This window comes from Temnothorax nylanderi, unplaced genomic scaffold (assembly GCF_030848795.1).
Source record: "Temnothorax nylanderi isolate EJ_2023f unplaced genomic scaffold, tnyl_v1.0 TNYL_tig0062_pilon, whole genome shotgun sequence".
In the NCBI taxonomy this organism is placed as follows: domain Eukaryota; kingdom Metazoa; phylum Arthropoda; class Insecta; order Hymenoptera; family Formicidae; genus Temnothorax; species Temnothorax nylanderi.
Window position 1 is genome coordinate 232,572 of NW_027249124.1, and position 23,992 is coordinate 256,563.

Genomic DNA, 23,992 nt, shown 5'->3' on the forward strand with positions numbered 1-23,992 from the left:
TAGCGAGAAGAGGAAGAGGGAGGCAGGGAGGGAGGGAGAGAGATGTACACGCGAGGATTGATCGCACGAATGATTTATTGGGGAACTGGCGTTGCCAGGAGATAACTGATTCCAGCGGTTATTTCCCTCTTCTAAAAATCCGCTTTATATACGATCCCTGATGGATACATCGAATTATTATTAGCTTGAGGATAATGAATTTTTATTTGCTCGGACGTTGCGGCTAATTGGACGCTGCATCGAGTTGCTAATTGACCGCGTCACTCGCGCTAAATCGAACAAACATATCATCTTACTTTCAACCTGCCTGCGCGCAACAATTATGATTACATCGAAAGCGTCGCATTTACATTAAATGCGCTCTCTTCCGCATTATTTTACAAATAATTAATAATTTTGGCTTTTAAAGGCGAAATTATGTTTCAAAATATTGTTGCAGGCAATTAGTTTGTGATTTTCGAGCGAAGGACGGGATGCATAAAATTGTGCATAATTCATGTATGCAAATACTTTCTGAAAGAGATAACTAATTAATAATTTATGACAGCGAATTGTGTATATACAGTCGCGAATGCATTTCCTATGCGGAATTTACGCAGGAGAATTTACTTTTGACTGGTGGTGTTGTTACATGAGAGAACTTTTGCGAGCGAAGTTCAGGCAACCAAGATGTTAATGGATGGACAGATGGACGGGTATCCCTTGAAATATATACAATGTATATACCGAAATACATATATGTATACATTGAATTGGGGCGAAATTCGGTGGGAATCAGATTTCCGGGTGTGGAATATCTCATTGCAACGCGAAATTCGAGAAACTGAGGTCGGAGCATGCCCGTATTGCGCGAGAACCTGTATTGGTCCATTTCGGTATGCACGCGATGCGCACATTGATATATTCAATCTTGTCGATCTCCAATTTGGACGAGATAAATTAGTCATCGTTTGTCATTTGGTTTATTTATTGGTTTAACTTTTATAAAAATTATGGAAAGTATCTTCCCTTTGATTACGATTAAATTTAATTCAAACCATCAATATTTTGATATATATATCTTTTTCTATCTTATTTTATTGACAATATAACTATCGAAGTAGTGACTTCTCGAGCTCCTTTGACGTCGCGTAGAATCCGTTTTATTTTCGAACAAAACCTGTTTCCTTTATCTTTATATCTTTAACGTCAAATTTTTGAAAGCTTGTCTTATTGCATCTCTCTGCAGAAACCAACGAAATAAAATGATCTTTTGTTAGAAAATTGAAATACTGTCTTAAACTTGTAAATTATTTTTTCTGCAAAATTCGAACATACCGGCGTATTCACGTGTAGTAAAAATTGAAGTGACATACTGTAATCAGAGGATTCCTCTGGTCACGGTATGTCATACTTCACTGATATTCCCGCTTACCTTGTCCGTGGCGTCCAGCACGATCCGCGGGATATTTGCAAGCGCCGTGATTACCGCGGGATGTCCGGTGATGGCTGCATGGTGAAGGGCAGTCGCCCCGGTGCTGTCGGTGGCCTCGCCGTTTAACGATTCCACCGCTTCCGCGAGGTATTCCACCACGGCTACGTTGCTGCCGCGAGCACCGCACATTAGGAGTGTGTACTGTTTCTAAACAGAAAGAAATCTGTTGTTTATATCCGCTGCGAAGGGAGGACTTCCCCGCGAAGGAGAATTCGCTACACCGCGCCGTAAATGCTTCTCGTAATTTCAATCCGTAAAGGAATCCCCGCGATTGCCTTCGCGCGCACATCGCGAATTCTTCTATAATTCTCTCACTTTCTTCGCATCGGCACGCGCGTGATAAAATTCTGCGCGACGTGCCGGAGGGGCGCGATGAAAGCGTACGCCTACTATTTAGGACCGATGCCAATATCAATATTGACACGTTATTGATTTCAACCTCGCCGCGGTTTCCCGGTGACTTATTTCACTTTTTTTCCCACAATCTCCGCGAGATTTCTGTTTCGGTATTTTCGCTTTTACTACAATGTTCGCGATCAATAAACTCCAATTAAACGTATACGATTTGATCCCGCACGATGTGTTCTGTAAATTTACGTAACGGATAAATTTTTTTGCGTTATTTGAATAAAGTTTTCTCGTTATCTAAATAAAGTTTTTTTGTGTGCGATTATTATCGCAATATTCCGCGCAACTTTCCTATATGCTTAACTTTCTCAACGAGCCTCGACATTTACGAAGTCGTACTTCAAAGTTCAAAGTCGTATTACGAAGGAACAGCTTGAATCTACTTTTACATGAAAATATTTAATGAAGCGATTGTTAAGCGATTTTTGAAGGTTATACCTTGTTGATCGCAGATACGCTTGCCCCGGCATTTATCAGCATCTTCACCGCGTCTCGGTGTCCGTGTTGGGCGGCCATATGTAAGGGTCGCATTCCATACTTGAAAGAGAAATGAACAGCTCGGAAATTAATGTTCGACGCGAGGAATTTCATCAAGTCGGTCGCCGGTTAGATTAAAAATTCCGAAAGAAGTGTCGCACCAAAAAACATATTTAATGTTTCGTAATAAAGTAACCATTTATCAATCGGCACGTTCACATTAATTTCCTGTATGAAAGCACTCGACGATATTAAATCTTTATAGAGACTCCACTTGTTTTTAACGTGCAAGAGTTTTTCTCTTTTACGAGAAAATGTATTTTACTTTGCTATATACCTCAATTTACAGTTATTTCTTAAATGAACCTTTCTCTCTTTAATAGATTATAATTAAAAGAAAAAGAAGAGAGATGTGTCATACCTTATCTCTTGCTTCAATATCGCATTTAGCTTGTATCAGCATTTCAATAATTTCTGTGTTTCCTCTAGACGCTGCCCAATGAATCGGAGCACGACCATACTGAGACATATTTTTAGTAATAAATATTAGAAGCGCTTGTCGCTTTTAATAAATCTTGTCAAAAAAGTCGACAAATTGAACGACAAATGGTGTTTTATTATGTATTTTTGTTTTCGGAGTATACCTTTAGTGACTTACATTATTTCTGGAATCTACGTCGACAGTCTCCTTAAGTACTTTGCGAACGGTGTCCGCTTCGTTCTTTATCACAGCCTCGTGTAGAAGAAGATCATTCTTAAGGACTGAGGAAAAAAAAACACAATATAGAAAATAGATATAAAACGTAGAATAAAAAAGATGTTGTTTAAAAAATACATATGTACATTGTGAGATAACAGTCGATTTTTAAAGTTAAACGCTTATTAGTTAAAAATATAAAGAATAATTATGTAACGAAACATTATTATTATTATTATTATTATTATTATTATACCATTTTATGTATCAGATTTTGTAATAATAATATATATAGTCATATGTATTATAATTATATATTATGACAACTACAAATTGGTGCTAGTCTTTGATATCAAATCTTTTGTATGGGAAAGCGTGTACTTGGCACTTTCTTTTACCTTCTTTGAAATAAAATCAACAGAGTTACTGTGACATTCGATATTAATCGATATATAATATTGCCATCTCGTATTGAAATTTGGAGATGGAGGTATTTTATTTTAATGTTTGTTACAAATCATGTTTTAGCCCACCGTATGTGAGTGATCCACGCGCTCATGCATTCTATCAGGCGCGCGGATCACTCATATACGATCGGCTAAAAGACAATGCTGTTTGGATTGACTTTACTTAATAATTACTGTTTTATTAAGCATTATGGAAAAAAATGGCTCAGGACTTTTCGATTCAATTTTTAATAAGAAATAGCACTAATAGTTAGTGGGCGGTCTTTAAGAAATTCATTTCTATATCAATAACTTACTTTATAGTTTCAAAGTTATAATAATAACTTTTATAATAAGAAACAGGACCGTTATGATATACAATTAATTAGAGAGAAAACTGTCATTTTACGGCTTAGGGACTGGGTCTTGGTAGTCTAATAATAATATTGTGTAAATTTTGTATACTTTTTCCAAACTGAGTAAACTGCGCGCCGATTTTTTGCCGCTCTTTAAAACACAGCTTCTAGTTGAAACAGTAAATTTACATATTTAAATCGATAATCGATTTAAATTTTAATGCTAATGATCCTTATTAATAAGTCACTGTAAAGAATTTATTGCGAAAAGTATCATCCCATCCACCGTTCGAACTTGGACCTCCCTACATTTACAATAAATTCTTGACAGTGACTTAATAAAGATGCTTATTAACGTCAAAATTTAAATCGATTATCGATTTAGATATGGGGGATTTGCTGTTCCAACAAGGGGTTGTGTTTTAAAGACCGACAAAAAATCAGTCGCACGCAGTTTACTGACAAGTTTGGAAAAAGTATACAAAGGTCACACAGTATTGTTATTATTATTAGGCTACCAATATCCAGTCCCCGGACCATAAAAAATGGCATTTTTCTCTCTAATTAAAATATATCAGTTGCTTTATCTTTATGATATCCATCATTAAATCAATTTTTGTGATAAAACTATATGCATTTACGAAATGACTTTATTTGAATTTTCTATATCGAAATATAGTATTCTATAGTATTCTATATCGTAACGTTTTTTGATCTCTTCGAACTTTTATTTGTTTTACGAAATACGTGACAATATTTTTCTATCTACGTAATATTTTTCTTCCTACGTAATATGGATATACATGGATTAAATCTCCAATTTTTTAATATTTAGCATCTGGTTTTTGCAAAATATGAATCATATTTTCAATACAACGTGGATATACCACGGATTAATTTTTCCATTACTTTGTAATGGTTTTTGTGGAAAGTAGGATCTCGAACGAGAAACGTGAAATAGTACGCACTGAGAAAAATCTCTCGGAAAAAGTTAACACAATATTGTAGACCTTATTTTGTCAGATAAGTAACTTTAAATTGTAATGTAATAGAAAATATGAAATACACCGATTAACTACAATTTTGTAGCAAATTTATTTTGTCACATGCAAACACAAAAACTGTGATTCTGTGAAACAAACGTGCGAATTAATATTATAATATTTTACAGTCTTAAACAGTTTGTCAATTGATTTCAGACAATCTGAGAATAATTTTTTAGAACAATTTTTTAGACTCATTTACTACAATTTATCCCTGTCCCTATTTGTACTATTATTTGTAGAAGAGATCTTCACAATTGTACTATCTGATGCTACACTTTTTTCTGAGTGCGGATTCAATTAATTCCCGTGCGCGCGTTACGGGCTTTTTATTTTAAACTTCCGACAGTTACGTCGTAGCGGCACACGTGCTGTCGTTACCGCTGCACACACTGTTTTTTATAAATTCGGTCCGCACGGATATCGATCGTGTGTGCAATTGAGGTGAAAGGACGGAAGGCAGACGGGGATGAAATACGCGAGTGTGTGCACAGTGTGTTGTTAATTAGTTGAATGGCTGATTTTGCGAATGTTTAATGCAAATTGAATACTTTTTTACTTCCGCGGGACTGCATGTTAATAGACTGCACGGTCCACAAAGCAAAATAGAAAAATACACAAAACATCTTTTAATTACACGTAATTATTAATTTCTCTTTCTCTCTCGTGTGTTTTTTTTTTAATAAAGAGACCGAAAAGCATACACGGTTGGTTGCTTTAAAGAAATTATCTTCCTCTCGTCTGTGTATGCAAGATAAAAGATAGTGATTAAAGTTTTCATACAATATTATGTTATTATCGCTTCTGCATAATGGAGTTCTATTTCACTGCATATACGTATTGTCAAACTTCATTCAATGATAATACCCTCTTGACACAGGGGATGATCATAAATTAATACACCGTGAAAACGAAAAATTTGTTCGTTCTGAAGAAAGCGGAAATTACGGAAAAAGCCAATCGGTTAAAAGAAAATCCAGGCAATTCAGTGCCTGAAATGTATGAGTGGTTTTTCCGGCTTTACCGGTAAATCTTGGAAAATGGAGAATGTGAATTTCGCTTCTACACATCTCATATATTCACATTTTGCTTGGGATTGCCGAGACAGCTTTAAATCTTCGCACGCTTCGCAGGACATTTTGCGTGGAGGCAGATGCGGTACTTTACTCACTTCTAGCAGTCTTTTGGTTCAGCACTTCATCTTCGATCGCCTCGCTGAGATTCAGCGGCGGTGGTGGGGTCTTCGCCTTCGTTATTCTCAACTCTTCCTTGTCCACCATCTTTCACTGATGCCGTTGTTCCGAGCCTGGCATTGTCATCGGCGTCGTTGCGCGACTGGGTTAATGCACCTGGGTTGCAGCTCAACTGCTAATTATCAACGATCTGGAAAGTCGAGCGATGATGAGTGGCGAAGTGTACGATCAGTGTGGAAGTCTACGAGTTCAAAAGAGATCAAAATCGCGAGAGTGAATCGCTGAAACACAGTGGGCTTTAAATAAAAAAAAAGAAGTCAATGTAACGATATATCTGGATTATATAAATCTAGGGTTATATTTGAATTGAGGAAAAATACGAATAAAATGTTTCTTGAAGTTATGATTTAACTATTATATAGCAGATCTGTAGACTTAATGGCTTCTCTTTTCACTGATATATTTGAAAGTTAAATTGAAATACGACGACAGTTATTTGCCGTATTCGTTTATTATGTTGCAGGTGTTAATTTATTATACCAATTATCAGAAATATTCTGAGTGCTTGTTATGTGAAATTGGAATTACTGTCTATTAAAACTTGTATATATATCTTATGCAATTACAGCTTGTAGCCGGCTGAATATATATACATATATCAATGACAGATGAATTAATCACGAGTTTTCTCGTTCTTTACATTTCAATTTGTCGCGTTTTGAATTTTCCCGTTTTATTGCGGTAAAATCTGTTATTACAATTTACTGTTCGTGCGGTCACAATACGGTCAGGGCGAATAATACATGTGCGGAGGGTTGGTAAGCGGAGTATGATATATATAATTCATAGAGGCTAATTAATTCATTCACAGATTTCGAATTATATCAGAGACGCTATGACACTAAATTTCATGAATTTACATAAATTTTAATATTTCAAATTAGCCAGCATTACGAATTATAACACGTTTCCGAACATTGAGGCAACATAAATATGTTACTTCTCAATAATATAATTTGTGCTGCTCGATTAACATTGAATACAAAACGAAACAAAATACTACGAAAATATCATTAAAGATGTGTTGTCGTTTCTTAAGCAACGTTAGAGTTAATCAGTTAGAGTTAATCAGTGCACTGAAAAAAAATGTATTATTTGCAAGAAAATAGATTTCTTCGAATTTAGTTTCCTTAATTCAAAGAAGTATATTGGGTAGATTTGAAGAAACATTTTTCTGAAACATTTTAAAAATATTTTCTCGAATCTACCTAATACTTCTTTGAATTAAGGAAACTAAATTCAAAGACATCTATTTTCTTGTAAATAATAAATTTTTTTTTTTAGTGTAGTTGTGAAATTGTTTCATTATTTCGGTTTTTTCAATTTCTAATTTCGACGCTTATTATTTCATATTCCACAGTGAACTACAAACAACCCCTACGTTCGTAATTCGACATTCGTTTAAACGCAGTTACATCGTGCATATTTACTCGGAATTTTCTCGAAGTTTGTTATGTAGTAATGTTTGTTTTATCACCGCAGAACCAGAATTATGTAGAGAGTGAGAGAGAAAAAGAAAGAGAGAGAAAGAGAGAAAAGTGCAATCGCAATGGCAGAAATGTCTAAATTTTCTCTACATTAGTCAGCTACACCGTAACAAGAAAAGCTTCCCCAACCCTTTCGCTTGCGAGGCATATATCTCCGCTTCGTTTAATCTCTATCCTCCGCTTTACCTCGTTTCTAGAGATGCTATTTCGTGGATAAATGTAGATATTTATAAGCAAAGAAATGTTAACTTTACAAATACGCTAGTATTATTAATTTTGCACACATTAAATTTTTGAACGTTTAAATGGATACCATAAGACATTATTTCAGGGATTAGTTAATGAGATGAATCGGAGAAACTATTAATTTTTCTAATACGCGCGCGTAATAATAAGAAATTATCATTTATCTTCACATTTCTTATTTCCTAAAATTGTACAATTTTTTTTATTTTTAAACATATCTATTTAAAAGAAAATCAAGAGATCACGCATTGCGAGTTTATAACGTACTATACTTTTATCTTGCTATTCGAGTTGCGAATTTCTGGAGCGAATTAGATATATTTAATATGAATCGGCATCGCTCGCTCGAATATGTGGCAAGTCACATATTAATTTCGTTGATGAAGTTACCTACCGCATGATTACAGTGATATCTGTTGCGGCGCACTTGCGGCAATATCTCATAATTCAGCAGTATTTCGCAGCTGAATCAGATTTTCACGAAACTTCAATAATGATCGACGTTTAAACGGAACTGGAAATTATATCAAGTGTTTCCGTCGGATAGAGATCACAAATTGTTAACAGGAACTCTCGCTATTTTTGTCAGCAACTATTTCCCGCTGTAATTAATATTCGTCTTTCTTTATACTAGAAACTTTATACTAGAAACTTTATACTAGAAGAGAGATATGTAATATAAGATATGTGTCGGCATGATCGTAATATGCGTAGAATACGTGTCTGTCTATTGGACGAAAACATCCTTCGCGGTGAATACAATGTAATACTAGTATTATAATAAATACAATATCCTTATGTCTAATTCTCTAATTCAGCGAAGAATATTCTTGAGAGAGATAGCGCGGGAAAGCGCGCCGCGCGCCGCGCGCCGCGCGCCGCGACGGGTTACCGATGTTTGCGAGTTGCAGAATATATCTCATCATTGTACGTCTGTCGCTTGGGAAAATGCGCTTTTATCCATAAGACATTCATTAGCATAAATAGCATTGCAAGTTACGACTGCCATCTGTTTTTAATGATTGATTATGCTTGACTTTACTGTCGAGCCAAAGCGCTGCCGCCGTCGGAGTTTATCGCTGAAATCCTACATAATTCAATATTGCTGAACTTGTTGAAGTTTGCATTCGTTTAATCTTGTATGACTTCTCGAACACTTCCGTTTCTCACTGTTACAAAGTAACTCGATACATCTCAGCTGTTGTCATTACTATACAAACAGATTAAAAATGCTAAAAATATCGTAGACGTTACAATGGCATATATTTAATGACTACATGAAATTAATCTAAACATGTAATATGCACATAACGCGAAAAATTATATTAATTCTTCCTGTCTCTCCGTTAAATTTTGTAGTATGTAATTATTTATGAATTGTTATATGCGAAAAACATACTTTGGGCATTAAATTTTAACATTATATTATATATATAATTTAAAAGATTTATTTTATAATGAGATAAATGAAGAATAGATTTTTCTTGCTACATATATTTGTTATATTACATCTTTGCATTTATTTTATTGTTTCGAAGCAGATATTAGTTCCATTATCCGATACATCGCGCGCTATTGTACATTTCATGGCTGTATGCGATCAGCTAGAGTGCCTTTTCAGCTAGTAGCGTGTTGTTTCGTTAATAATGTAATATCGGGGACAATGTTTCCGTTTCCTGATCATCCGCAACGCGCATTCATCATCCGTATATTGAAAAGTAAATGTACGATTCGCGCAATGTGTTAAACAAAGCGGCATAAATTACTGTCACTGAAGCTTCTCGGATTACAATGCTTTATTATTCGTGCTTCAGATTGAAAATATAATTTAACTGCACAACACAACGACCCTTTCATCGTCAGCTAAAAAGTAGAATTCCACAATAACAAACTTTGTGACAGTGTTAAGTTGAGTCATGATTATTGACAATTAAAATAAATATTTTAAATATAAAAAGAATATAGTAATAATGATAAAGACACCTGTAAATTGAAATTTGATTTCTTTTGCACCAACCCCATAAAAATGTTAGCACTAATCGTTTACTTAATTTACAGGTATGTATAAGAGAAAGTTATTAGGGGAGAATGGGGGAATTGCAGTCAGTAAGAATTATTTCTTATTTTCTGAAAAAGAAATGTCTTTAGAACTAAAATGGAATAGTTGACGGATACTTCATCAATCATTCTTCGAAAGTAGAAGCATAAAAGTCAAGTAAGCTAATAAATAATTAAACCTGCATTGATTATAAAAATCTCTGAATTGACCGCAATTGTCCGACGTGTGGGGTAATTACGGTCGCCTCTTAGGCCAGTCATTAAAGACAATCAATTCACTTTAATTACAAAAGTTTTCAAATTTTGATGGAATATTGGGTGAGTTGAAATAACAATAAATCTCATTTTGCAACCATCCCCGAGGTCCGGAACATGCTAAACATTGCAAAAAACGTGAATTTATTATAACTTTGCGAAAAAAATTGCAAAAGTCCTGCAAACTTAAAGCAATGTCTATTGTAATATTTTCCGCAATGTATTAGATTTGCAACTTATTTCGAGGCGCGCAACATTGAAATTTTTTATAAAATAACGTTTTTGTTTGTAACTTGGAGGAAAAAATTGCAAAAGTGCTGCAAACCGATAGAATAACTTTTACAACTGCCCCGAACAGCTGTACCAATTTGCAACTTTCTATGTTACACGCAACATATTTTTTTTTAAATCAATGATGGAACAATTGTTTATTTAGTCGTAATTTTGCCAAAAAAATTGCAAAAGTTTTTCAAATTGGTTGCAAACGTTGAGATTATTTTTCGTCACAAGCTGTTAAGTTTGCAACCTCGGACAAGGTCCGCAACCTTGAAAAATTAGTAACAATTATTATTTTGCATTTTTTACAAGCGTAAAAAAATTGCAAAAGTTTTACGCAAATTTTACGGAGTGCTTCAAATGTCTTCCCCTATCCAAATATAAATTTGCAACCCTCCACTAGTTACGCAAATTATTGCAACTTATTAATGACTAATTTTGTGTTACAAAATTAATGCAAAAGTGTTGCAAATTCAGGGAAACAAATTAAAAATACATTTACACATAATGTCGAATTTGCAACCTTTTATCTGTCACGCAAAATATTCAAATCAAATATATTTTTCTTTACTTTTCGATGATTGTATTAATGTACTGAGTATTTATTGATGGAATGTGAGTTAAGGAGATCGAATACAATATTTTGACTCCGACGATTGTTACATTTAGAAAGTTTTGAAGAGTTAGGAAAATGATGATTTCTTTATTCAAAATACAACTACTTTACGATTTTTGCAGAATTGAAAAAGGGAACAAGACACTCTCGAGTTCTAAGTTTTCCGAAATGCAACAATCTGTAACTAAAAGTACTATGCAATTGTTTTATTGTAGTTAAAATAAAATTTCGAGCATAACATAAAAATCACTATAGTTATGAGAGTTTTCATCTCTTACTGCCAGAAGGTCCAGGATTGTCAGAAACATTCATCTCCGCATTCTCAGGGTAAATTTCTCTAAATTTCTGATGCACTCTCACATTTTTCAGTCCGACAATAAGAGCTGCCTTCCCGTCCTGTCTTTTTTCACTACTATTAATTAAAGAACTGATACCTATAATGATTTTTAAATATATTTAACGCAAAATATTTTTTGAAGGTACATTAGTATATTTTAATCTTAAAATTATTTCGTAATGTCTTATAGATTTAAGAAATTTTTATTTGCTTAACTGATACCTTTTTCTTTAACGTCGTCAATAGCTCCACTTTGTAAATCATTACCGCAAATAAAACAAACATTTTCGTTTTCCATAATTAATTTATAAGCACGATGCTGTCAAACGATGCTGCTCGTGTAACGTTTTCTTACGTGAATAAAAAACAACAAGAAAGGTCAGAAAATAAGCCGAAAATGTGTACCGTTAAAATAGGAGAAATGATAAGAAAAGTCCGCGTACTTTTCTATTGTGTGTCACGCACCACAACAACATAGAAAACTAAAGCCTCATACACAGGTGCGAAGCAACCATCGGGGCCTCGTAGTATTGAGCATGATTTGAATATTTTGCGTGACAAGCAGGAGGTTGCAAATTCGACATTATGTGTAAATGTATTTTTAATTTGTTTCCCTGGATTTGCAACACTTTTGTATTAATTTTGTAACACAAAATTAGTCATTAATAAGTTACAATAATTTGCGTAACTAGTAGAGGGTTGCAAATTTATATTTGGATAAGGGAAGACATTTGAAGCACTCCGTAAAATTTGCAAAACTTTTGCAATTTTTTTCACGCTTGTAAAAAGTGCAAAATAATAATTGTTGCTAATTTTTCACTGTTGCGGATCTTGTCCGAGGTTGCAAACTTAACAGTTTGTGACGAAAAATAATCTCAACGTTTGCAACCAATTTGCAAAACTTTTGCAATTTTTTTGGCAAAATTACGACCAAATAAACAATTGTTCCATCATTGATTTAAAAAATATGGTAAATATGCATAATAGGGGACCCAGCCCCAATGACCTTGACCTTGACATATGTTGTCAAGGTTACCCTCCTGAGTGACCTACAGAAAGTTTTAGCCGTCGCTCGTTTTTTATTAAAAAGTTATTAACAAAAAAAGTTTCAAAAATATAGTAGATAGTTATTTTGAGTATATTGAAAGGCATAAATGACTAAGTGTATGTAAAAATAGTACATGTATGAACAAAGAAAAGTCATTTAAAGCAGCTAATCGTTGATACATTGAACAGTCTTTTTGTTAAAGTAGAAATATATACTTTTCAATATACTAACTATTCTCTGCCATGAAATTTAACTGTTTAAAGCGCGTCACTAACTTACATAGGTTAGATGACGCGCTTTAAAAGTATTTAAGTGTTTAAAGTGCGTCATCTAACCTATGTAGGTAGGATATTTAAAAAAATACATAGGTTAGATGACGCGCTTTAAAAGTATTTAAGTGTTTAAAACGCGTCATCTAACCTATGTAAGTAGGATATTTTAAAAAATACATAGGTTAGTGAGGATGTAGGAAAGTGTATGTGTGAACTATTTCGACATATTTATTAGTCATTTATACCTTTCAATACTCAAAATAACTACTATATTTTTGAAACTTTTTTTGTTAATAATTTTTTAATAAAAAACAAGCGACGGCTAAAACTTTCTGTAAGTCACTCAGGAGGGTGACCTTGACAACATATGTCAAGGTCAAGGTCATTGGGGCTGGGTCCCCTATTATGCATATTTACCAAAAATATATATTGCGTGCAACATAGAAGGTTGCAAATTGGCACAACTGTTCGGGGCAATTGTAAAAGTTATTCTATCGGTTTGCAGCACTTTTGCAATTTTTTCCTCCAGGTTATAAATAAAAACGTTATTTTACAATAAATTTCAATGTTGCGCGTCTCGAAATAGGTTGCAAATCTAACACATTGTGGAAAATATTACAATAGACATTGCTTTAAATTTGCAGGATTTTTGCAATTTTTTTCGCAAAGTTATAATAAATAAACATTTTTTTGCAATGTTTAACATGTTCCGGACCTCGGGGATGGTTGCAAAATGAGATTTATTGTTATTTCAACTCACCCAATATTCCATCAAAATTTGAAAACTTTTGTAATTAAAGTTAAATTTTCGAATTTTAGTGTCTTTACTGACTGGCCTATCTTGGATAACCGCGGTCAGCGGAATTCCAGCTTTTACTGCCCCGATAGCTGCTCTGAGCTCGTCTGAGGACCATTTTTCTCTTTCGGTTTTTCTTGGTCTACAACGAGGCATCTTAAATTGAAAATATAATTACAATTAATGATTAACAGAAAAATTGAAATTTTAACCTAAAATTCCGGCGTTACGCTGTCACTCGACGTTTGCAGGCATGTGCCCGATGGTTAACAAGTGCGCCACGACTGCAATTTCCCCGTGCGAGCGACTACCGTTACCCCAAAAACCGAGTGAATTTGTTATATTAATAATAATATATTTATACGATGCCATCGTTTTAATATGGGCGACATGGAAGCTAAAGTCCAAAAAAGTCATAAATAACGGTTAGATGTAATTTTAACTACTAAAAATTTCGCAAAACTCTTATTAAAAGTACATCGATTCTTATAAGAAAAAGGGCGTAAAATAAGAATCACCAGATTTTTATTAATTTATGTTGGTTTAATAGGCACGGCATAATAAATTACTCGATAATCATGTATGTAAACGGATAGAGACAAAAAAAGTTTGATATAACTGTTGGATTATGTAAAATACAGGTGACCGGCATTGCCTGATGACTGTCATTCCCCCATTCTCCCCTAATAGATAAGCATATTAAATAACGAATTATTAGATGTACGTGGGATGCAAGTGATATTTCCAAGGAGATTTTATTTCTCACAAATAGAGCATCTTTGAAATGCAATGTCAGATGCTTTATTATTCGCAACTTGGTCGCATTAGCATCTTGTCGGCGGGATAAGTGCAGTTATTAAATTAATAAAAGATGCAGCGAGCGAGCATTCAACAAATATAGTCATAAATCTCTATCGCCGAGAGAGGCGTTACTTTGAAATATATTATCTTCAAGCCGCCGCCATTTTTCATATTTTACTGTCACGCAGGTGTATAAGTCGACATTTTTCTCTAAAGAGTTAAAGCGGGCAGCGACGAGATGCCGGGGTTCTAAAGAGAATTTCATATTTCTTCGGTTCTGCCTGAAACTCTTTCTTTCTGATATTTTTGCTCCTTTTCTGTTAACGTCCAGTCTAAAATCTCGCTGTTGCATTTATGCATTTTGTTTTATGAGACATGCATTGTGCTGATAAAGAAATATTTTTTTGTAATTACGTGTAATGAGATGCACACTCGCTTGAGAATTTTTTCAGAGAAAAGAATATACAGGATAAAATTTTATGTGGTTGCGCCGATATATTAATATTGTTATCCTAGCAAAGTCGTGTTGCTTGTCGTTTATCAATATTATATAACAATCTTAATACTGTAATGTGATAATTTTTAACGTCACAAGAATCGAAATTTTGACTGCGTATTTGATGAATTAAATAATCTTTTAACATTCAGAGATAAAATAGCCTAGAATACTAATTTGCAAGATTCACTTAAACTACAAAGTTGCATTCAAAGTAGATTTTATAAATTGTGAGCTTATTCCACTGTCACTCTGAGTATTTTATTTGAGGTACTTTAAAAGAAGTCAAGACGCGAAGGAGAATTAAAGCAATTGTTTCATAAAAGAGAATTGTTCCACTTTAATATTAATAAAATAGTTTGGCAGGTAACTTTTATTCTACAGGAACCTTGTGTAAGACATAAATTTTCCAAGAATTGGTCAGTTTTTTATCAATGTACTTAATATTATACACGGTTTCGTGGTACTGCGATCGAAGAGCGTTTATAGCACGCGGCCGATGACAGATGCACAATTGGATTTCGAGGAACGTTTGGAGGTGTACCATTGTTCTCTCAATATAACCCAAACACATGCGATAAGGTTTTGATGCTGTGCAATGTTACGGTATACTGATTTCTCGAATGGAACTCGAATGTCACGGCCCTGTCACGGCCAGATATAAGATAGACGCATGCCGAAACTGAAGATGATTGAGCAATAGAAGAGAGAAAGATGTCCCCAAAATTAACTTATTACTTGAGTAAACTTGGTACATTTTAAGAAATTATACAATATTTAAAGTTAACACGCAGAAATCAAATCAAGTAGTAGTAACAATGAAATTAAAAATTGGAATATTGAAATTTATTATAAGGATTATAAGTTTAAAATTTTAAAACTTTAAAGATTTATTGAAATTATAGATTTTAAGAAAGTTTTAATCAGTCTTAATTAGCCTATTGTTATCTTTATTTTTCATTTTATAATTTTATAAGTTTGAAGCATAAAAAACAACTACTGTAAAACTCGAAATCTGCATATCGACAATAATAATTAAACATTTAATATATAATGTATTTCAGTTTTTTCGACTTAACTGGCAAGCGGGTTTCGTACAGTCACGACGTTTCGGCACCTTGGTTTGGGCCCTTATCAAGTGAAAAACTATAAATAACATAACGCAAAATATAACGAGTCAATCTAACATAATTTAAAGAAAGTAACAAAAGTTACTTTACCTTTAAATTAAAAAGTAACAAAAGTTTTTTGTTACTTCCTTTAAATTATGTTAGATTGATTCGTTATATTTTGCGTTATGTTATTTATAGTTTTTCACTTGATAAGGGCCCAAACCAAGGTGCCGAAACGTCGTGACTGTACGAAACCCGCTTGCCAGTTAAGTCGAAAAAACTGAAATACATTGTTATTCATCACTGGCGATTTACAAAATTGTTTATTATTTAATATATAATTTAGAAGTAATATGAAAGCAACATTAATAGAACTGCGATGCGAGAGAAACAAGTGTGTTCTAATTTGTACAAATTTCGCCCGGTTTGACGTAGTTTGAGTAATGCGATAAACATCGAAATGACACTTGATCCCGTACTGATGGAAGAATGTGCTCGACTTGAATTTCTCTCGTATAATTCGTCGCACTTAATCGAGCAGCCTTGATCGAGCACAAGCGGATGACGTTTATGAATCGATGAATATAATTCCCGATCAAATGAAACGCACGTTACACTCTATTACTAGGTCAATTGTCAGATATTATATGCATGCAATCGTTTCTATTTTTATGGAATAATAAAGCACGCTAATAGAGTTTTAAAGGCGAAGGATATCAGCGTACAAAATTAAAATTACGTATGAAATTATATTTCTGATACACGAAGGGAAAAGGTATTGAAATTGCTTTTAACTGTATATATCAGTATATATGAATGTTTTACAATTTCCGATTTTTCACAGTCTAGTTTTATAAAGCTGAGTGGGCTTTTGTTTTAAAATAGACTTTATGGTAGAGAATAAATTAATAGTGTGTGTGTATATATGTATATATATGTTGTATATATGTTGTATATATGTATATATATGTACAATAATCGTGCAAATAATAACATTTTGCCATTACATATTGCGATACAGATTGAAATATTTGTAAATATAGAAATATACATAAAAATATAAAAATATATTGCGCACTCTGAAATTGAAACTTAAATTTTTTGGAAATGTCATTTTATAAATTTTGACAGAAAATAATACTTTTATTTTTTAACTTAGAGAGCTATTTTTACAACTTTAATTAAGAATGCGCACACATTTGCATTTGAGCAAGTCGGTAAAGTTGATTTTTTTCCAATAACAAACGTTAAGATATGAACGTCATGTTTCTTTACGTACTTAATTTTGCATACGATTTTATTTACGTAGCGAGGAGGACAAACTTTCATATGATGAATAAAATTACGGTGAATTGAAGATGAACTTAAAAATCATCATATAAAAACACATTTCAATTGTTGCATACGGCATATAGTCCTCATGCAATCATAAGAACGGAAACTTATTGCGTAGTAGAACTGGGCGCACGTTTCTCTATTATGAAATTATACTGATGTCTGACTGCACGTTTGCTCTATCACTCAGTTGCCGGATGATCGATGAAAAATCGTGCTCCGAATGAATGATGCTCGCTTCTCTGAGGTTCGCGTATTTGCTCTTTTCCCCACAAGTCTCGTTTCGAAAAGGGACGAGCTCGGCCGGATGGAAGAGAAATAGAGTACTCGTATTGCTCAGGGGGGAAGAATCGTCCAGGACTTCATTAAACTAACGCCTTGACGTGTACACAGTTATCGCAGCCACGCTAAATATAAGACCGCGATACAATCAGGCGGCCCATGATAACGTAATTAACTCGTATTTCTCGTGTCACGAACCCAAGGTGTCTTCATTAATTTTGTGGATAGATAAGGTAATAATATTGGTAAATAATTACACGCGCATATAAGCACCTATGCATAAATACACGATTTCACTTTTGAACTGAACTCAACGATAAATCATATGCTACAGTTTATACAATAAATATTTATTAACTTATGTAAGGAATTTGTAGATTAGTTAATAAAATTATTCTCCATTTATCTTGAACAAAATTTTAGTTAAGTAGAAATATTTCGTTTTAAGACTTAAATGTTTATACTCAATAAATAATTGAGGATCTATAGAGGAAATTATCGATATCTTAATATCATTTTGATTTATAGTTTCAATACTTTCTTTTCCAGTGTATCAAACGTAGCGCAAATAATATTAAGGATTAAAAAATATGTTGCGTGGGATATGAATTTGAAATACTACAGTAATCGCAGTGAATGCGCAGTGAATGCTAACCGCGATCGTATCGGCGAGCATCACGCGAGATCGCGATACAAAGAAACGAATATGGAAAAACAAAAACTTTGCGTGCACGTAGATTTAAAGGTTTTAATAAGAAGGGAACGAAAGATTTCTCCAAAACGGAAACTGGCTAGATTAGTTGCAAATAAATTCTCAAGTCACTTGGTCACCTTGCCGTCGCTTCGCGTGAAAGACGTTCTGGCTAAATAATCACTTTCAAGTTTCCGCAAGTGTAATTACCTGACGCTTAAGTCGTCTGTCTTATACCGGCAGCATAGTTTGCCAAGCGGGGTTTAGGAACTTGTTCACGCTTTCTCGATAACTCAAGCTTTCTGTCGAACGAAACTTTCTACGGACCTACCAAGCGCCCGAACATGGGCACAAACATATATCGAGCATCTAGAATTTCCAGCGTGCAGCCACCAGTTACTATCTTTCATAAAGTATACAGGAAGTTAGACGGAATTCGCGAGCGAATTACACTTCCCTTCGATTGAACTTTAATCGTTTATTAGCTGAAAGACAGTTATTAACTTTGTTGAAGAAATAATTAAGTTATAGAAGTGTAGTAATAGAGATAAAATTTAAAATTGGGTTCAGAATGTTTTAGATCCTATATACGTGATCTCATAGCTGTATCTCAACTATCTTCTAAGGCTTTACCAAAGAAAGTCGGGAACTAGGGTACGCTATATCCTTCCCCTACACTGTACATAATGTAACATGTTTCTCTAATGATACTCGAGAGCCAGCATTAAATTTAAACACTTTAAAAAATTTAGTAAAAGTTACTTAAACAGTTATTCGATTATTAAAAATTTGTTAGAGACCTCTTTGAGGTTTGTTTTATCTACTAAACAGTTACGTAAAAATAATTTTACTAATTAATCCTCAGTCTGCAAAGTTAAAAAAGTAGGTATGTCTACACTCTACAGTGTAGCGTTTGAAAACTTGAATTTGAAATACCGTCTTTTGGTACTTATTTATTTAATGTATACATTTAATCCAATTTAGGACACCCGATATTATATTTACTTGGGCGTAGCATGAAGAGAACGGTAAGTGTTCACTTACTGTGAGAAATAATTAGCTATTAATGAGCGCGTTAAGCAGAGAAAATTACTGAGTATTGGTTTGCGGTATTTGACCCTAATTTGCTGGACCTGAAGGTAAGTATCAGACGCTTGCGATTGCTATTTAGCGATTGCGCAATTCTCTGTTGAACGCAGCCGATATGCCAAGGTAAACGACTGAATAATGCATGCAGTTTCACTGAACACACAATAAAGTTCGGTAAACAATGAAAGATCATTTCTTTAAATAATATTCCACAGATTGAACCGAATATCAGTAATTGGCAAAATTTTTAATATTTTGTTTGCACTGTCTGAAAATGTTGACTGAGGAACAAATTTGGATAGAGAGAAGGGAAGTATCCCTGAGTGTTTTAATATTTACGGCGCAACAGGGAGTTCCTCTCGTTCGAAGCTTGCAGAAATATCAAACAATCTCTACCCATAGGATAATATTAAAATTTATTCTTTGTATGTGCCTTTGTATAATATATAGACGTATAGACAATATAGGTTTCATCCTTATTCTCTGGGAGAAATTTTGACCGGTTTGTCCCACAGTTAAGCAACTTAACATTTTGGTTAGTGCCCCTTATTAAGTGAAAATTATCTTTGCGTAACTGAATATCGACATAACTAATTGAGAGAATTGACTAGTATAACTTGAAAATATACTAATATAACTTAAAAATCTTTGAAATAGATAGAATAGCTAATTACGATTTTTAGTTACGCAGGGTTTATTAGAGTTACGAATCTAAATAATTTGATTACTAATCGTGGGTTGCTTAACTGTCTTTTTTTTCCCAGAGTATAAGAGAACCTTTTCAAACTCCAGGTACACATAAAAAAACGATACGGCAAGATGATTCGCGGCGATGGTTCTTTAATTGTCTCGAACATTTTAGTTCACGTTGATTTGTTAACGAGGGTGCAGTAAGGTGCGTAATGCAGTTGTTAATTTGCTTCTTGTTTACGTCGCTGTCAGTTTCAATTCCCCCGTCGCGTGTTTTCGCATATCCCCGTCGATTATATCGATGTAAAATGACAGGCGTTGGGCGAAACACGAACGTCGATCAGTCTCGTGGCAAATCATCCGTATCGCGACTATCGCGTGTACACGTATGCGAGCGGAATGCACGAATGTGATATATACGTTCGCGCGCAACGCTTAAATTATTTTAGCGTTAGCTGCCGGGTATTATCCTCGCTTGTTAGCGTCACGCGCATGCATCCAACTCTGAATTTCGTGAAAAATATCACCTGGCTGGTTCGCCAGGTATGTAAGTTTCGTTCTCTACCGCTGGTTCCAGCTCTTGTCATACCAGAGCCAGAGTTGACCTGGAAAATCGTGGAACCGGCTTGAACGCGAGACTTTTTCGTATTTGGAAACGGGTCGTATTACATTCTTTTTTTCGTGAAATTTTTTCTTGTTGTTACTATTTCTGTTTTAATTTTATGTATTCTCTTATAAATTTAGCTTTTACGAAATATTAAATGTGGTAGGTACTAATGGTTTGATAATATACATAATTAATTTATTGGCTCGCTTCGTTTGCAACGTTCTATTTTGTTATTACGCTTTGACCCGATGGTTATATAAAGGAAATATTCAACTTTTAATCTTTTTATTAAAAATAGTTTTCCTCGCAAAAGACAACGTTATTATTGTGATTAATCGATAGATTCATAAATCGGCTATGTTAATATACAAAACATGCACAATACCGTTTCAGATGGCGAGTTATTATATGGAGACGTTGAAAATACCGTAATTATCATCTCATATTACTTTGATTATTCAATTTAAAAAGTAAAAATTTATTAAAATTGATGAGTCACGGTAAAATATGAATGTCATATTTTTTTCGTTTTTTTTCCCCTTCACATTTGTAAGATTTATGGGGCAATCCCGATTTTATATTAAAAAAAAAGCAGAACGCGTATATGTTTTTTTAAAATCTCTCTTTTGTGACAAAGTACACATTTTCAATCCCAATAGTACCATACTACGATTAATCCTCTGAAATCATAGTTTATGCTTTTGTAAAAACTTTGATGTCCCAACTTTCTGAATATGCTTTCGTTAGCGTTATAACAATAGCTACTACTTCCAAGGCTAACGAGTGGCTTTTATAAATCTCTTAAGGGATTTAATTTTAAAGTTCGTTACTCCTCTCTCATCATTCTGTTATACAGCAATGGAAAAGCTGTATTTTGTAACGTAATGAGGCTGACGTATGTAGAAAGAGAGAGAGAATGCGATAGAATCGAATAATAAAAAAATATTACAATAAAGCACAAAAATTTGCAGTATTTTTTGATTGATTCCAAATTTTTTCTCAAGAAAATTTAATTTTTTCATAATTTGCTGATTCGTCACATCAAACAATTTGACAGTTTTAAATCACGATTTTGCTAAAATAAAATTGATTGATTTAGTTCTCAAAAAGTATTTTTAAAGGATATTAATGTATATAGCAAAGTTTTTGCTAAAGAAACGAATTAAAAAAAAGAATTAAATAATTTGAAATATTATTTACAGGACTATTTCACTCATGTATAAAAAGAAATTGTGTAAGCGAACAAGTAAATCTCTCATTTCTTATAATGTCTCAAATTTTTCGAAATCTCTAATGATGCGTAGAACGTAGAACAGTGAATCGGGCAGAGTAAATCGGAGTTTGAAGCGCGGAAAATGGGTTCTAACTAGTTCGTGGAGTCGCGCGAAGCGTAATTTGCTAAAGAATCTGTTAAATTGCCATGAGCAGAGCTGTCAAGGGTATGCGTTTCTAATGATTAATTAGATCGCCTTGAACGCGAATGCCTCCCCTGCGAGACTACACATGAGAAATGGATGCCGAGTGTGTAGGTACAGGGTCATACGACGCAGGTCGTGTCAGCAATCTTCACGACCTTTTTCCTTCATTAGAATTCAATTGGGTCACACGTTTATACTTGCAAAGGTAATCCGTACAAACACATAAATTGTTCCGTCACACAGCTTTTTTTCTAGAATACACGTAAAATGTATTCTACAAAAAAATTCTAACACATCTCGGTGCCTGCAATTAACGTAGTACTTGACATAAAATTATATTCGTGCCTAAAATAAGAATAAAACATTTATAATAACGGGACTCGGTTTCATTTAGCTTTTATTATTCAGAGTTTACCACAAGTAGCGAGACCGCTTCATTAGTCTTAATGATTTTACTGCGCAACTTCCATCATATATTTATACACGCACCGGCGTTAATTTTCCTTCACACACTCGTGTATGCGTCAATTAAAGTGAAGTTTAGCCATTTCCGCCACGCGTCCCTTAAATATATATTTTTAATTTCAAATTTGCAGAGATGTTTTCTGTTAAATGTGCACTTACGCGTTGTTTCGTTTCCCTGAAAATGTCCCAGCGATAAAACACCACTCTTCTCTCGATCTTCGATCACGGTACAACGGGGTTAAAAAGTCAGATGAGCAATGTGTGCCGCGTTCTTCCGCCACGATTCCTCCGCGACGAGAGCTCGCCCGATATTCACGCTACGAGAGGTGGCATGCTACTGGCCGAATCATCCCCCTTTCGCCTGCGAGGCACCCTCCGTTATTAGGTCGACGGTAGCGCAGCCATGTGGAGGGTTGAACCACTATTATAGTCGCTCACTATTACAGTTGGCGTGTATTCGTACTTGTCCGTTTGGAAACAGCTTGAAATTGCCTTGAAATCGTAGCGATTCTTTTCTATTCTTCATTGTCCGACCATGATAAAAGCATCAGCGAACAAAAGTACAATTGTCTGATTTAAGAAATTTTGCATTTTTTGCAATTTAAATAATATACTGACAATATATTACAATTACATATATACCATTTTCTAATAGAAATATTAATTTTTCTTTAAATCTATTTTTTAAAATACTAGACATCACAAACGCGCGCTTCGCGCGCGCTATTTAGCTTTAACACAATACACAACTGCCAAATCAAAATATACAAGATGACAGCTGCTCATGAAGTAAGCACAGCGAGAGAACCAAGCAGCATCGCGGAAAAGCGGCAACAATAAACTTCGAGATATGCGAGTATCGACTTAACATGCCTTTTTTTAGAAAGGATTTATTAACATGCGCTTTGTAACAAGACTGGCTACTTTTTATGATAAATCCGTGCGATAATTTTTTAGAAACTAAATTATACTGATTTTAAATGATAATCGTGAAAGGTATAATGCTATATAAACATACATTTTAAAGATTTTTAGTAGACACACTAAATTATTAAATCAATAGGAAAATATAATTTCTGCTGCTAAATATTTCGTGATCAGAATACGTCCATCATAATTAAAAAGTTTTGTCAAAGTATATATCAAAATAATTTTAATTAGAATAATTATATTTATATGTTATTTACTTTTCTTTTTAATTTTCATCTTACATATACTTATATAAGTATTCTTCTATTGTACATCAGAGGTTGTACTGTATATCGATTGTTAATAAATGAAGTACAATCTTAAAGAAATGTAACGTTTGATTCCTTATAGAATTGGAAACTGTAAACATGAAATACGAAAAGATAAAATATAAAAATATTGATTTTTGATAAAAAAAAGTCCCGAATTTTTGTATGGAAAAAGAAAGCTAAAATAACTCTAATGTATACCGATTTGTACTTTTGTCGCCTA

General features: G+C 33.9%; 2 protein-coding genes across 5 annotated transcripts in view; one reads left to right on the plus strand and one right to left on the minus strand.

Moving 5' to 3' along the window:
- Positions 1 to 22,856, minus strand: part of LOC139773471 (uncharacterized) — a 32,390-nt gene extending 9,534 nt beyond the window's left edge. For 3 of the 4 annotated variants that reach the window (XM_071707905.1, XM_071707904.1, XM_071707902.1), the window contains exons 1-6: positions 22,691 to 22,856; positions 6,073 to 6,284; positions 3,018 to 3,121; positions 2,781 to 2,879; positions 2,321 to 2,419; positions 1,415 to 1,621 (exon numbers count right to left, since the gene is read on the minus strand). In XM_071707905.1, the coding sequence (XP_071564006.1) occupies positions 1,415 to 1,621; positions 2,321 to 2,419; positions 2,781 to 2,879; positions 3,018 to 3,121; positions 6,073 to 6,181 (618 nt within the window). In that variant the 5' untranslated portion in view covers positions 6,182 to 6,284; positions 22,691 to 22,856. Of the gene's footprint in view, positions 1 to 1,414; positions 1,622 to 2,320; positions 2,420 to 2,780; positions 2,880 to 3,017; positions 3,122 to 6,072; positions 6,336 to 22,690 lie in introns of all 4 variants that reach the window. The other variant, XM_071707903.1, reaches the window with a different exon arrangement.
- The window catches only part of Hrb27c (Heterogeneous nuclear ribonucleoprotein at 27C), a 96,067-nt gene that overhangs the window by 47,987 nt on the left and 24,088 nt on the right, over positions 1 to 23,992 (plus strand). The gene's annotated exons all lie outside the window — the stretch shown is intronic.